This window comes from Ursus americanus, chromosome 16 (assembly GCF_024610735.1).
Source record: "Ursus americanus isolate L20-20 chromosome 16, mUrsAme1.1.p, whole genome shotgun sequence".
NCBI classification, from domain to species: Eukaryota; Metazoa; Chordata; class Mammalia; order Carnivora; family Ursidae; genus Ursus; species Ursus americanus.
Window position 1 is genome coordinate 2,821,384 of NC_142142.1, and position 16,359 is coordinate 2,837,742.

The window sequence follows — 16,359 nt, forward strand, 5'->3', positions numbered from 1 at the left end:
GGGGCGCCTGGGTGGCTCAGCCATTCAGCATCTGCCTTCGGCTCAGGTCATGATCCCAGGGTCCTGGGATCAAGCCCCGCATCAGGCTCTCTGCTCAGCAGGAAGCCTGCTTCTCCTTCTCACACTCCTCTTGCTTGTGTTCCCTCTCTTGCTGTCTCTCTCCATCAAATAAATAAATAAAATCTTAAATTAAAAAAAAGAGAGATTTACTGAATTGAAAGACAGATCTTTAAAAATTACCCAGGATGCATCAGCAATACAAAAAGGAGTAATAAACAAAGAAACAAATATAAAAGACAGAGTGAGTAGGTCTAAAAATATCTATTTCCAGGAGGAAAAGACAGAAGGTGTCAGGGAGGGGCGCCTGGGTGGCTCAATAGTTAAGCGTCTGTCTTCGGCTCAGGTCATGATCCCAGGGTCCTGGGATCAAGCCCCGCATCAGGCTCCCTGCTCAGTGGGAAGCCTGCTTCTCCCTCTCCCACTCCCCCTGCTGATGTTCCCTCTCTCAATGTGTCTCTTTCTGTCAAATAAATAAATAAAATTAAAAAAAAAAGTATCAGGGAGAAACAATATTTGAAGAGATTGTGGCTGGGGATTTTCAGAATTGATGAGACACTCATCCCCAGACTCGGGATACCCTGTGAATCCTAAGCAAGATAAAAAAAAAAAATTTTTTTAAAATCCACAACATTCATATTATCATCAAATTGCAGACCAGAGAAGAGAAAAGTATATTACAATTATTAGATTGCAGCTGATTTCTCAGAACCAAGAATTTGGAGGCAAGGAGATAACAGATTCATTGCTGAGAAAAAAATTATCCACAAAAGACATGTCTACTCATGTTTTTTCAGTTATAAATATGAAAGAGTGATACTGTCAAACAAATGAGAACTGAGAGAGTTAACACTGGCAGACCTCTACTGAAACAATACCTCAAGGATGTACTAAATATGAAAAATAATCTTTCGGGAAAGCCTGAAGGAATGGCAAACAAAAGTGGTGAATATGTGATAAACGTAAACAATCACTGACTATATGAAACATTCATTATACTGTCTAGCGGAGGCGGTAAAAAAGCCAGGAGAGACAGAAGTAAAACATTGGAAAATAATAACATATTACCTGGAATGGGGGTGACTGGAGAGGAGGGTTCCAAGACAAAAGTTTAGTTTTGATTTACTTCTTTGTTTATTAAATTAACCATGCACGTTACAATTTTTAGGAAATACTAAACAAATAGAAATAGGATGGCTTATAAGGTAGTGAAATGGAGAAAATGAAATGGGGAGAAAACTTAATTCAAAAGAAAACAAAATAGGAAAAAATATCAGGTCTAAAATAAGCACAATATAAAAGGGTAGAAGTAACCCCAAAATGTTAATGTTCACAATGACATAAATAGATTAATCTCACTTGTTAAAAGTCAATGATTTTCAGAATATATCTTTTTAAAAATCCAGCTTTACCTTGCTTACAGTACTTATACTTAAATATAAGGATATAGGAAATTTGCAAGTAAAATAAGAGAAAAAAAATATGTAAGACAAAACTAACTGAACGGAAGATTTTATACTTCTATAAATACCAGAAAAGATACATTTGAAGGCAAAAAAAAATCTTTAGGTAACAAGAGACACCAAATAATGATAAAAGGCTTAAAAGGCCAGAAAGATATAACAAGTGCCAATATTATAAATAAATAAATAAACAACAAACGTGTGTGTGTGTGTGAAGCAGACTGATAGAACTACAAAAAGAAACTGAAAATCTACTATCATAGTAGGAGATTTCTAAGCATGTTTTATCAGTAACTGGTATGCTAGACAGAAAAAAAAAATATCAGTCAAGATATGGATGTGAGTAATGCATAATCTTTTAAGCACATACAGTATATTTGTAAAACTTAAGTAAAAGAGAACATAAAGCAAATCTCAACACATCAAATAATATGCAAAATGTAGTCTGTATTATCTGATCACATTCTAATTAAGTTAGGGCAGTAACACTCAAAAACTACTAAATGTGAAATATTAAAAACGTGCTTTGATGTAAAATATATAAATCAAAGAAAAAACCATACTTAATACTAGAAAAACTTAGATCTGAATGATAATGACAATACTACATATCGAAATTTGTGGACCTACAGTTCAAGCAGTACTCTGAAGGAAATGTATAGCCTTACAGGCATATCTACAGTTTCAGTTCTATGAGATACACCAGTTCTAGAGCTCTGGTATATGGTACTACACCTGTAGCTAACTACACCTGTAGCTAATATTGTACTGCACTTTTAACACCTGCCAGGAGGGTACATCTTATGCTAATATTCTTACTACACAAAAATACTATTACCACTACTCATAATAATAAGAATAGGGAAGGTGGGAGGAAACTGTGGCAGGAGATAGATAAGCCAATGGCCTTGGTGGTGGTAATGATTTCATGAATGTACACTTACCCTGAACCCATCGAGTTGCATACATTAAATATGTTCAGTTTTTCGCATGTCAATCATGCCTCAATAAAATGGACTTAAGAAGACTGAAGGTTACTGACCTAAAGATATAAGTATATGACCTAAAGAAATAAGAAATAACTGAATAAACCTAAAGAATTAAAAAAAAATCATCACAGTCAAAAGAAAAAAGAGAAAACAAAAATTAAATATAATCAATAAAACTAAACGTTCATTCTTTGAAAAGACTAATAAAAATCAAACCTCCGGGGCGCCTGGGTGGCTCAGTCGTTAGGCGGCTGCCTTCAGCTCAGGTCATGATCCCAGGCTCCCTGCTCATTGGGAAGCCTGCTTCTCCCTCTCCCACTCCCCCTGCTTGTGTTTCCTCTCTCACTGCTTCTCTCTCTGTCAAATAAATAAATAAAATCTTTAAAAAAAGAAAAAAATTACAAACCTCCAATGATACTGATCAAAGAAAAAGAGAACAGGAGCAAAAAATTAATATTAGAAATGAGAAAAAGGACCTAACCACTGATGAGGAAGAAAATAAAAAGATAAGATTATCAATAACTTCAAGTCAATGCATTTAAAACACAGAAAAATCTAAATCCCAAAATCTGATTTCTAAAGAAATAGACAACTCGTGTAGTACAGTAACAAAGGAATGGAATCAACTTTCCCCAAAGTAAACACCAGACCCAGAAGGTTGAATGGGCCAATTCTACGGAATACTGAAAGAAAAGATTATTTCAATCGTACACAGAATCCTCAAGAGAATAGGAAGAGACAGTGCTCCATCAACTTAATTTGATCATGAAACCAGATGAACAAAAAACAAGAAAATAAAATCAGAGGCCGATCTCACTCATGAATTTAGTTGCAAAAATCTTTAACAAAATATTAACCAAATAACTGAACACACACAGATTTATGTATATCTATGTATACGAAAAACGGTACATCATGAGCAAGTTGAACTTATCACAGAAATGTAAGTTTTTACCCAAACTAGAAGATACGGAAATATACTTTATCACATTAAAAGATGAAAGGAGCAAAACATATGATCACCTAGATAAATTCATAAAAATCATCTGATAAAATTCAATATCCATTCAGGTTTTCAGTCTACAGCCAATGTCCTACTTAGTATGAAAATGCAAAGCATTCCTTTTTTTAAAGAACTGTACTTATTTGTTTTGGGGGGTGGAGGGCAGAGGGAAAGGGATCGAGGGATAGAGGATCTTGAGTAGGTTCCACACTGAGGAAGCTTGAACAGGGCTCGATCCCATGACCCTGAGCCGAAATCAAGAGTTGGATGCTTAACTGACTGAGCCACCCAGTCATCCCTTAAAGCATTCCCTTTAAGATAAAGAACAAGGCAGCAACTACTCCATGGGCCTTTGTCCTGGCAGTCTTGGCAAATGCAATAAAGCAAGCAAAAGGGATGGTGTCGGGAGAAAAGTCAAAAGGAAAAGAAAAAACAAAACTGTCCTTATAAATTCATGGAATGATTGTCAGTGTACAGAACTCAAATGAGTCTGTGGTCAACTTATTAGAGAGTGGACCAACACCATGTGTTGGAGACAGCATAGACTAAGACGGGCTCATGCACCGCTGCTGGGATTGTTCACTGGTCAAACCTCTTTCAGATATAATGTTCTTTGATCTAGAAACCACATTCCTAGGTACAGACCCTAACAGAAATTCTTGCATATATTTACCAGGAGACATGTACACAAGGCATACATATAGCAGCATTTCGTAAAATAGAAAAAAACTTAAATTAATTCAAATATCCATTGACAAGAGACTAGATAAATAAGTATGGTACACCACACAACGGAATGCTAAAACCTCTGCCCAAAATAAAAAAAACAAAAAAGGGCTACAGTATATACATGAACATAAATGATTCAAAACAAAATATTGAAAATAGCAGTTTGCAGAAGAATACACACAATATAATTTCTCCACATAAATTTCAAAAATAGGCAAAACTGAACAACCTATTCTTATGTGGTAAAGTGATTTTAAAACCAAGGGAATTATACATATCAAATTTGGTTTATTGGGGCATCTGGGTGGCTCGGCTGGTTAAGCGTCCAACTCTTTTTTTGTTTTTTAATAATTTTTTATTATGTCACCATACAGTATATCCTTAGTTTTTGCTGTAATGTTCCATGACTCATTATTTGCGTATATCTTGATTTTGGCTCAGGTCATGATCTCTAGGTTGTGGGATCGAGCCCCACATCAGCAAGGAGTCTGCTTGAGATTCTCTCTTTCCCTCTCCCTCTGATTCTTCTGTCCACCTGCTGCTCTCTCTCTAAAAAAAATAAATTAAATTAAATTAAATACAGTTTATCAATTATCTCTGGGGAAATGTGGGGGACAGAGAAGGGCAGAGAGAGTGTTTCAAAGAGATAGACAATGTTCTCTTTCTTGAGCTAAATTCTGGATTGATGGATGTAGATTTTGTTATTACTGTTAAATCATATGTATACATTATATATACTCTTGAATGTGTCATATATTTCATGTAAAAAGCAAATGCTTTCTCCTCTGCAAGGATAAAAGCTATCCAAGTCTCTATCAGAGACCTGCAGCTTTAGTAACTGCTTCCTCCAGACGTTCTGCTCTATAGTTCCGCCACTTCTCACTACCTCTGAATGATCTTGACGTCAAGGGGATGGCATGTCTGAAGGATCATGAATGAGAAAAATGATAGGGTGGGATTCAATGGATTTTCATGAAGATTCAGCTCATGAGACCCGAGGGATGTGGACTCCACCCACATCCACATTATGGAAGGAACCTGGCTTCCTTGTCATCAGCTGGAAACCAGGGCTTTCTATGTGGTTTTTCAAATTGTGTTCCCTTATGATCAGTTGTCCAACCAGCCTTAGTATTTTCAGCACTAATGCAGCAGAGTATTGGAGCCAGCTTTACCACCTGGCACCAGCTTGCAAGAGCCAAAGTGAGCAGGTTTGCCAATTCCACCTTCCGTGATGTCACACTGGTAGCTTGAAATCAGCCCTACTAGAAGTATTTACACCATAGAAATAGACAAATGCTACAGATCAGGTCCCCTTTTTGTCCCTCCACCCCCACCAGCCAGATGTTACACATAGACCACTGAATCAGACATAGCCATACAATCACAAGATAGTAACTCAGGACTAATGGTGCAATGGAATGAAAAAGAACTAAATTAATAAACTTCTTCAGTAACAAAGACTGCCTGCCCCATTTGTATTCAACTGACTTCCCTGAATACTTATATTTCCTCCTGAGTGGTTCCAGGTATCCACCTCTATCAGGTCTAAAAATGGCCTCAGGGACTTGGAAGACAGGACAGGAAAATTCCTAAATCAGCCACTGAAAAACATGGGACTTTTCAATGACTCACAAAGTCAAATTTTGATGGAAATGTAAAGTTCTAAATTCCTAACATTAAAAGAGAGTCTATGCTATTGTAAACTGTACTCTTCCCTTTTCTGAACTGGGATCCATATTGGCATGGAGGGAACCTCATGACTTCTGCTGTCACCATGTGAAAACCACAGCATCTCCCCCAAATTAGAGTCTAGCTAAGATGATCACAGGTTTCCGAAAAGGTCTCTCAATCAGCTTCTAAGAGTGCCATTGAAAGAGACAGTCCTGAATGCTCAATACCTATTTGCCAGGGAGCCAGTGATGAGTGGGGTGTACAAAAATGTCAAGATTCAGGCATATAACCAACATTCACCCAGACCACTAAATTCATGCTCTCCCAACTCTGACCTTCCCCCACATGCTGCCTTCTCTTTTGTTGACTGATACATGTCCCACAGAGATGCACCACACTGTTATGGATTGATATGGCTTTGGTTGAGAGGTTTAATTAAACTACTGGTTTTACACTCAATAATTGCCATTTTGTTCCTTTCACAGGAAGGTGTGAGGATTAGTTTTTATTTGACTGCTAACATTTATAAAACCCATAATCTCCTTGGAGAAATAAAGAACAAAATTTTTTAAAAATGAAAAGATTAGTTTATGGGTTTCAGCACTGCATAACACTCCCCAACCAAGTCAGTCCCTAGAGCCTCACCAAATTAGCCCCTCCTAAGGAGCTGCATTTTATTCAGTAAGTGCATATTAATTATTTCACTTCCAGGCACCATTCTAGAGGCTGGGCACATAGTAGTGAATATGCCAGATATAGTCTGTGCGCTTACAGAACAGTCTAATGGGGAAGAACTAAAATTGAAGAAATACGTACAAGAAGGTATGATGAGGAATGACAAAAGTACAGAAGGTCATGGGAACAAATACTGGAAAAAACCTACCCTCCTCGTCCAGGTCTCAGATACATATTCTCTGAGAAAGTGGCATTTAAGCTGGGATCTAAGACCTTAGTAGGAGTTAGCTAGGTAAAGAGAAGTAAACCAGCATATATAATAGTTTTGAGACAACTCTCCATGAACTGACTGAACTGGGTGTTGAAAACCTTAGTCCTAATTCCTATTCGGCCGTTATTCAGCTGTGTGACCTTGGGTGAATCTGAACTCTTCAGGCCCTCCACCTCAGTATTAGGTGCCGAATGAGGATTTCAGATTACAGAACCTCTAAGGCTCTTCCTGGCTTTTCAATCACAAGGCAAACATACGATACACAGATTACTACTCAGTTAGTACAAATAAAACTGCTTTTTTGAACAAACTTTGAGCAATATAATATAGCACATGGTATTTCCAGCAATAGGGGAGATGCTCACAGAAACTTCTCCAGGTAAAAATACTGGATTACAAAATCGTTTTTAATGTATCGCAGAGCTGATGGGACAAAAATGGAATATGTTTTTCATGGCCAGAAACATTAAGAAAGTATGAGTCCATGGAAGTAAGTAAGCTCTAGAGCTGGGGCTTGAATGGAGATAAATGTGAATATCCGGTGGCTTAGTGCCTGGTTTCTAGAGGACTGTGGGAGAATCGCTCAGAAAGCTGAAGTCCTAAGGATTAAGGTCATACCCATAAAGGATAAGCAAAAAAGAATTTCTCCCCTGCATAAGTAGATGTTGGACTTGCTCTGGGTAAAGCAAGGAAAAAGTGTTCCCTGCCCGTTTCTAACCATTAATACAAGCTTGTGCTTACACATTTAGAGCCTATATTCACCCTACCTCTCTGCTGCCCTCAAACCCTCAAGCTCAGAATTTAGTTTAGAATGGTTCCATGTTGGTTAGCTCACAAATCGCCTTTCTGAAGGAATGAACTTTAAACCCACAGCTTGAAATTTTCCACTGACAAGTTCCAAGCCAGATGAGCTCACAACCACAAATCACTAAATACAAGGGGCAGTAAGGCATGGTGAGTTAGAGTCAGTAAATACCAGAAAAAAAAAATCAGAGCTACAAAGTTGGAGTTAGGAGCAACAGAATATAAAAATGACTGTGTACAGAACGATAAAATAAAAAGGGTATTGAAAGTATGCTGAAACAAAAAAAGAGACTATCAAAGATATTAGGCAAGGTAAATGGGTGAGAATTTTCCAGAACTGATAAAAAGAAACAAGCTCATATTCAGGAATCCCAATAAATCTCCGTGAGGATAAATAAAAAGAAATCATCACTTAGCAATGTCATAGTTATACTACAGAACACCAAAAAGGAAAGCAAGATATTGAAAGCAAAAAGAAAGAAAAGAAAAATTACACACAAGGGAATAAATATTCTACGAAATGTCAACTTCTCAAAAACCACTGGAAGTCAGAGGGCTATGGAATGATGGCTTTGTAATGCTCCCCACTTTTTATACTCAGAAAAACATTCTAAGAACAATAGCACAATAATGACACATTCGGAACTGCAGCTTTCAGCTGAAGGTCATTGCCAGCCCACAGATACCCTAAGGAAGGTATCTAGGGGAATAAACATGCCAACCCCACTTTCCTCCCTTGTTCACTTCCTAAACCTAAACAGAAACCAGAGACTAAAAGAGCTCTTTTTAGCTCAAAGAAAAATAAACAAACCCCCCCAGGAGCCTCCAGGAGCACCTAGGAGGAGTAAAATGAAAGTATCCAGAATAATCTCCCAACAAATTTTATAACTCAAGAACTACCTTGATTCCAACCCAGATAAGGACCATATGAGAAAGTAAATGACATATATCCCTCATCAGCACAGATTAGAAGAAAAAAATCTAAACAACATATTAGCAATGTATAAAACAGGTTAATATATCAAAGCCAGTTTGAATCATACGAGGAATATAAGATTGTTTCAAGATTAGAAAACTGATAATACAATTGAGTAAAATAGCAAATTAAAGTGGAGAAAAACTTCATAGGGTCATAGCAAATTAAAAAGCAGAGAAAGGGGCGCCTGGGTGGCACAGCAGTTAAGCGTCTGCCTTCGGCTCAGGGCGTGATCCTGGTGTTATGGGATCGAGCCCCACATCGGGCTCCTCCGCTGGGAGCCTGCTTCTTCCTCTCCCACTCCCCCTGCCTGTGTTCCCTCTCTCGCTGGCTGTCTCTCTCTCTGTCAAATAAATAAATAAAATCTTTAAAAAATAAAAAATAAAATAAAATAAAATAAAAAGCAGAGAAAAACCTGGGGCGCCTGGATGGCTCAGTCAGTTGAGCATCCAACTCTTAATTTTGGCTCAGATCATGACCTCAGGGTCCTGGGGTCGAGCCCCACATTGGGTTCTACACTCAGTGTGAAGTCTGTTTGTCCCTTTCCCTCTGCTTTTCTCCCCCCACTCTGCCTGCTCAAGCTCTCTACCTCTAAAGTAAATAAATAAAATCTTTAAAAAAATAAAGCAGAGAAAAATCTCACAGGATCATAGCATTTGACAAACAAACGTTTATAATAAAAAGCCTTAGTCAACTAGGAATGGAGGGATACATTCTTCTTTTTTTTTTGAAGGATATATTCTTAATATGATAAAGACATCCACAAAATACAGCAATGTCATACTCCATGAAAATGTTAAAGACATTTCACTTAAAAGTAAGAACAAGTCAAGGATGACTACTACCGTAATTATTATTTGGTATTATACTGGAAATCCTAGTCTGTGAACTAAATTAAAAAATAAATAGGGGCGCCTGGGTGGCACAGCGGTTAAGCGTCTGCCTTCAGCTCAGGGCGTGATCCCAGCGTTATGGGATCGAGCCCCACATCAGGCTCCTCCACTATGAGCCTGCTTCTTCCTCTCCCACTCCCCCTGCTTGTGTTCCCTCTCTCGCTGGCTGTCTCTATCCTGTCGAATAAATAAATAAAATCTTTATAAATAAATAAATAAATAAATAAATAAATAAATAAATAAAGGCATACAGATTAGAAAAAAACAAAACTATCACAAGTCACATGTCTGATTATCTACAAATTCAGAAGATTCTGCAATCAAATTATGAGAATAAGAATTTCGCAAGATTGCCAAGTTGAAGATAAATATGCAAAGTTTAAACTGCATTACTATACAGCAGCAAAAATTAGGAAAGGCAATTTTAGAAAAAAAGCTACAGATGACCCTTGAACAATGTGAAGGTCAGGGGTGCTGACTCCCCACAACTTAACTGTTAATAGCCTACTGTTGGCTAGAAGCCTTACTGAGAACATAGTCGATTAACACACATTTTATATGTCATATGTTTTATATACTCTATGCTCACAATAAAGTAAGCTAGATAAAAGAAATGTTATTAAGAAAATCACAAGGAAGAGAAAATACATTTACAGCCTTGTACTGTATTTATGGAAAGAAATGCACGTGTAAGTAGACCCACACAGTTCAAACCTGTGTTGTCCAAGGGTCAGCTGTATCTGATACAACGAAAATTATAGCGACTACCAGTATATGTAATAAGAGACGTGCAGGATCCTCATGAAGAAAACCACAGCCTGAATGAAAGAATTTTAGTCTTTAATGAACAGATTCAATATCACAAAACATGCAAAATTTCCCTCAATTAATCTACAGACTTCATACAAGTCCAAACAAATACCAGAAAGAATTATTAATTTGACAACGTGATTCAAAAATTTATGTGAAAGTGGGGATGTACTGTATGGTGACTAATATAACAAAATAAAAATTATTAAAAAAAAAAATTTCACCCATCAAAAAAAAAAAAAAAGGAACAACAACAACAAAAAATAAAATAAATAAAATTTATGTGAAAGGTCAGCCAAGACTGAATTGAAGCAAAAGCTGGACGGATGACTGTTCTTTCAGATATTAAACCTTATCATAGAATGACAGTAATTTGCAAATTGTGCTATAGGTAGAATATAGTCAAAAAGAACAAAATAAAGAAAAAAGATTCCAGAAACAGACTTTTCATATACATAAATCTATATAGGACAGAGTATGCACTGCAGATTACTGAAAAAATATGTCAGAAAACTAGTTAATCATATGGAAAAACATGGATGTATCAGGGACTGAATGTTTGTGTCACCCTCCCCCCACAAATTCATATATTGAAGCCCTAACCCTCAACATGATGGTATTTGGAGGTGGGTCCTTTGGGAGGCAATTAAGTTTAGGTGGGGTCATGACCGTGGGGACTCCATGATGGGATTAGTGTCATTATAAGAGAAAGGGGCACCTGGCTGGCTCAGTCGGTGGAGCGTGCAACTCTTGATCTCAGGGTTGTGAATTTGAGCCCCATGTTGGGGGTAGAGATTGCTTAAAAATAAAATCTTAAAAAAAAAAAAAAGAAGAGAAAGAGACCAGAGCTCACTCTCTCTCTCCTCCATGTGAGGACACGTTGAGAAGGTCGCTGTCTGCAAGGCAGGAAGAAAGCTCTCACAAGGAACTGGACTTTCCAGCGTCTGGAACTGTGAGAAATAAATTCCTGTTGTTTCAGCCACCCAGTGTATGACACGGCACTACGGCAGCCTGGGCTAATACAGGAGGCCTGGACTACACCGTACAAACAGTTTCATTCTGGGTGGATTAAAATCATCATTAGGAATAGAAAATATAGGAGAATATGACATAGGGTAAGGAAGGATTTCTTAAAAAGACATAAAAGAGCTAACTTATGAGGGAAAATATTGTTGTTTCACTACATTAAACATAAGAACCTCTACTGATCAAAAGACATCATCAAGTGAGTACCAAGACAGCCATAAATCAAGAGATGATGTTTGTTAATACGCGTTGTCAACAAAGGATTTGCACCCAGTCTATACAAAGCACATATATGAATCAATAAGGAAAAGAAAACGAGGAAAAAGTGCCGAACAAGCATTGTGCAAGAAAGGAAATGTGGATGACCAATAAACATATCCGAAGACGGTCAACCTAGGCAACCAAGGAAATACGAATTACTTACCGTGTCATAGGCATGCACATGCACACATATTAAACAGGGTGGCAACCGTAAGAGCTGGTGAGAACGTGGAGCACGAGGAACTGTCGTACCTCATCCGTTGGAGGACCAGTGTGAGCAGTCACTGTGGAAAGGAAGTCCATGTGGCCTAGAAAAGTTGAACACGTGTGCACCTTACCTCTATCAGGGATACACCCTGGAGGAATTATTGCATATGTGAACTAGGAGATGTGCGCAAAAATGTTCTCTGGAGTATTATTCAGAATCATCAAAAACAAATTACCATCCAAATATCATCAATACAAGAAAGCTACTTTGCCAACTATAATGCTATGGAAGATTATACAGCAATGAAAAACACACGAACCACACCTCTACTGATCTCTCTTGTTAAATGTCCTAATCAAAGTGGGCTGAAAAAAAGAAGTCAAAGAAGAGCTATGAAAAGCAGAAACACACAAAATCAAACAATATATTGTCTTGTAAGTATGTCACAATATAAATAAAATTCAGGATAGTGTTTTCCACTGGCAGGAGTGGATTGGGAGGGAATGGGAGGAGGGAAGTCAACCCAAGGGTCAGTAAAAGTACTGGTTCTATTCTGTTCCTCAGGTGAACATTGGGTCACTGGGTTCATGCCTGTCCATTTAATTACTTGTTCATTAATCTGTACATGTACATTATATACACTGAGTTATATACATGCTATATTATAAAGATTTAATTATTTACTTGAGAGAGAGACAGAGAGAGAGAGAGTGCGTGCACAACCAGGAGTGGCAGAGGGAGAGGGAGAGAGAATCCCAAGCAAACTCTGCGCTGAGCACAGAACCTGAGGCGGGGCTCGATCTCACTACTCTGAGCCCACGACCCGTGCAGAAACCGAGAGTCAGCTGCTTAACCCGCTGTGCCACCCAGGCGCTCCCTACGTGCTATATTACAAAACCAGAAACTTGGCAAACCTCAGACCTTCACGCTCAGTCTCTGTACAATGTCACAATCAAAACAGCCTCAAGTAATAATTTTGAAAATGGAATTTTAAAACTACATGGCCGTACACCTGAAACTAATGTAACATTGTGTGTCAACTATACTTCAATAAAAAACAACGATATGGCAGATTATGAAATAATCTGTAATTCCATTCTCAAAACCTGCCCTCTCCTGCTGGTGATCTAAAAGCCTAGATCAATGCTCAGAATAGTTGTTATTTGCCTGAGGAAAGAGCTGAGAGTTTTGAAGGCTTTAGCCACATCAGTTTTCCTCCTTCATGAATAATTTTACAGTCTCCTCAACTCAGTGGAAATCCAGGATTCTCCAACAATAGACACGGAACTCTTACTCTCGGGGGAGTACTAAGATGGCAGTGATCTCAGGGCCAGGAGGTCTCTGCAGGCTGCCATTCGATACTCTCATCCCATGGGAAACTGTTCTAGATGTTTCCACCAGGGACCAGCCTTATCTCTTCAAGAATGAAGAGATCTGTTCCTTCTCCAGTCTCCCAAATCATCTTAGTTTCATCAGCTGCTGTTCCCTGCACCTTCTCCAGCTCTTTCTTTCCTTTCCTCATTATGATAAGGCCAGCCAAACCCCATGCTACACTTTGCTTATCTGAGTAGCAGGACCCCCTTGGCACCGGTATCTCATGGCACATGAAGAGGTGTCTCTTGGAACAGCCATAGTGCGGGTAAGTCCCCAGTTCACAAAGGCGGCCTAGAGTGAGAAAGTAGGAGTGTGGGGTTTTGGTCATTGGGCAGAGATTCTGTGTGTTCTCTTGCTGAACAGAATGAGAGCTTTTCCCTTACTAGACTCCAAACTCAAGCTGGATCATCATTTGAGCAGAGGAAGGATTATGGTGCTTGGCGCCTTTGGATGCCAGGGAAAGGAATGAAAATGGTGCTGGCCTCAGAAGGGCTCATATTCTAGAAGACGTGTGAGCAGAGCTGCCTGAGGGAATGCGGACGGACGAAAGAAACAAGTGGCTTTAAAATATCAGAGTCACCTAAGAGAGTCTGCTTTCCTTCTCTTCCAGGAGTGCCAATACACATCTGCAGGACGGTGAAAAGGACAGACACGGAGTAATAATAGCACCACTGCAATCTCACTTAAAACGTAAACACGGGTATGTGGTGTCATTACATAGCACTTCTGCCCTCTCTCCCGAGCTCTAAATTGGATGTGACCTTCCACAGATTAGGTTTGCCAATATCTGCAGATCTTTTCAGACTGAGCTCCTAGTCACTTTGATTCTTTGCTTAAAAATGTGGTGCCAACTCTTTGCAACCATTCTCACTTCTGGGATGAAAGAGGAAGATCCGATCATGGGAAAAGCAACGGGGCTGACCTGGGAGCATGGTCAAGGACTTAATGCTCTCGGAAAGTCTGGCAACGGTCTCGTAGTTGCAGATTACAGTTAATAGGATGCCAGGATCCATTTAGCACAAATAACCTAAGAAAGCTCTACAGAAAATGTGGTAAGGAGGGCAGATAATATCTCCTGCCAATTAGGGAAGAGCTAGGAATTAGAAAGCAGAAAAGAGAGAATGTTATGCTTTAATACTCTTTTCATGAATAATTCCGGGAACTTTGAAAATGAATATTGTTAAAGACCTGTTTCTGGGAAGGTACAAGAAGGTTCTAAAACAATAGCTACCCGGACACTGACGTGAATTTTATACTTCGTCCCCGCAATAAAATAAGGTATAAGTAATCTGTTTGCGTGTGGACCAAGAAGCCGCCCCCAGAATGGAGAAAGGCTGGACTTACGTTGGTGACATACTCGATATCCTTCCAAAGGATGCACTCCCTGGGGAAATCAGCCAAGTCTAAGAAGTGATCCACCACCACTTGGCCGATGAGGTCATGGCGAGAGAACCTGTCAAAGTCATACACAGAGAAGTGAAGCTTCCGGGCCGCAAGGTCGTTGTAGGGAACGGGAAACAAAAACACCTCATCAAACACAGGGTTCAGGGTCTTTCTGTGAACTTTAGTCTGGTGCTTGGTTTTCCGATCGGGAAGCAAATAGATCTTGACATAAGGATCTGAAGTCCCGGAAAAGTCCTTGGCAGGCAAATTGACAGCTTTGTGAATCTTCACTATGAGCTGCTCTAAGTCACAGTCATATTTTAAAATGAAATTCAGTTTCCCACAGGCTTTGCTGTTACCCCTTGTCCCATCATCAGTATCCAGTGACCTCTGCTTATATAGCTCTGGTTTAATTCGACCAATTCCAGTCAACTGTTCCTGTTTTTGAAGCTGCTGGATATTGAAGTCCGGGTTGGACAGGTTGAGTTGTCTTCGGATTGAATTATGCCTTGAGCGAAGAGAAGAGAGAACAAAGTTACCACCTCATTAGCCACGGGGCTTTCAGAAACTTGTGCCGGCGATGTAGGTAGCCTGTGAGGCACTGTTAAAAGCTTAGATCTGTGGGCTTTTTTTTTTTTTTTTTTTTTGGCCTAAATTCAAAATGCTCATCACTGTGAGTAAGCTGCTCCCCAAGGCTTGAAGCTCAAAACTGAGGCTTGGTATCAGGAAATGAACCTACGAACACGAAACCTTGGGGCTTTGAAGGTTTAATGCACTTTCCAAACTAATATGCCATTAAAGAAGCTTATTCGGCTGGCAGAATGTAAAGGTTTGTACAAACTGCTTTAAAAATAAAATTGTTCACCTTTACATATGACGTCATCCTGAAATTGAAACAGTTAGCTACGTGTTGTCTTAGGGAGAATGCGTTCGCCTCTAAATCACACAGAATTTCCTGTCACTGGCTTATAACTTTATTAGTAAGTAAGTTCTTGCTGGTTCAAATCAAAGCATTTCACCACAAGAACACAGTTTTTGCTCTCGTGAGAATGTGTGTGACAGGATGTGTCTGCCTGCAGTGGACTGTGCTGGCTCTGACAGGTGCAAATGGCGGCCCCATGACAGCGTTTCTGTCACACCACGTGGGTGATTACTGATCAGGAGGAAGGGTTTTATTTCTGTCATAAACACTAGAGTATCAACATTAAAGGTAAGCCGCTATGAATGTATACAGGGATCCAGAGACGGTTGAACACTGACATTTGCTAATTAAATATTTGCTGACAGAATCGACTCTTCACCCTATAAGCTTATTGGTTTGGGTTAGTGATTTCCCTGGAATTCTCTTTGAAACCTGCCTTATCTGTGTGAGTCCTCATAAATTGAGAGAAGTAGTCATTATGTGCAAGGCTGTTTTTAATGTTATTTGTGTCTGTTTTCAGCCCAGAGTTCAGAGTCATTGTGTTGTATTTTCTGTTATCTCTCAATAACCCTAATTAAAGTAGCCTTTCTCCACCAAGAGGTGAAAGGGAAGAGCCAGGCTGTCTCTGAGGGACTGACAAATAGTTGGAGAGGCAGAGTAAACATTTGAATTTGTCTTCTTTTCCTTTCTTGAGGCTGCTTTATGAAACAAAGATGTAAACTGGGATTAACAGACCCCCAAACATGTTTGAAATTATTCTCCCTTGTGATATAGACGCTGTTATGCTGAACACTCCTCTTCATCCTCAAATATGCTCCTGGCCACTCATCAGCCACCTGGTACA

The 16,359-nt window shown here is 39.1% G+C and overlaps 1 protein-coding gene across 3 annotated transcripts in view; it reads right to left on the bottom strand.

Annotated features, from left to right (window-relative positions):
- Positions 1-16,359, bottom strand: part of SYT9 (synaptotagmin 9) — a 188,701-nt gene that overhangs the window by 109,861 nt on the left and 62,481 nt on the right. For all 3 annotated transcript variants that reach the window (XM_045783121.2, XM_087868070.1, XM_045783122.2), the window contains exon 3: positions 14,555-15,101. In XM_045783121.2, coding sequence (XP_045639077.1) covers positions 14,555-15,101 — 547 coding nt within the window. The remainder of the gene's footprint in view (positions 1-14,554; positions 15,102-16,359) is intronic.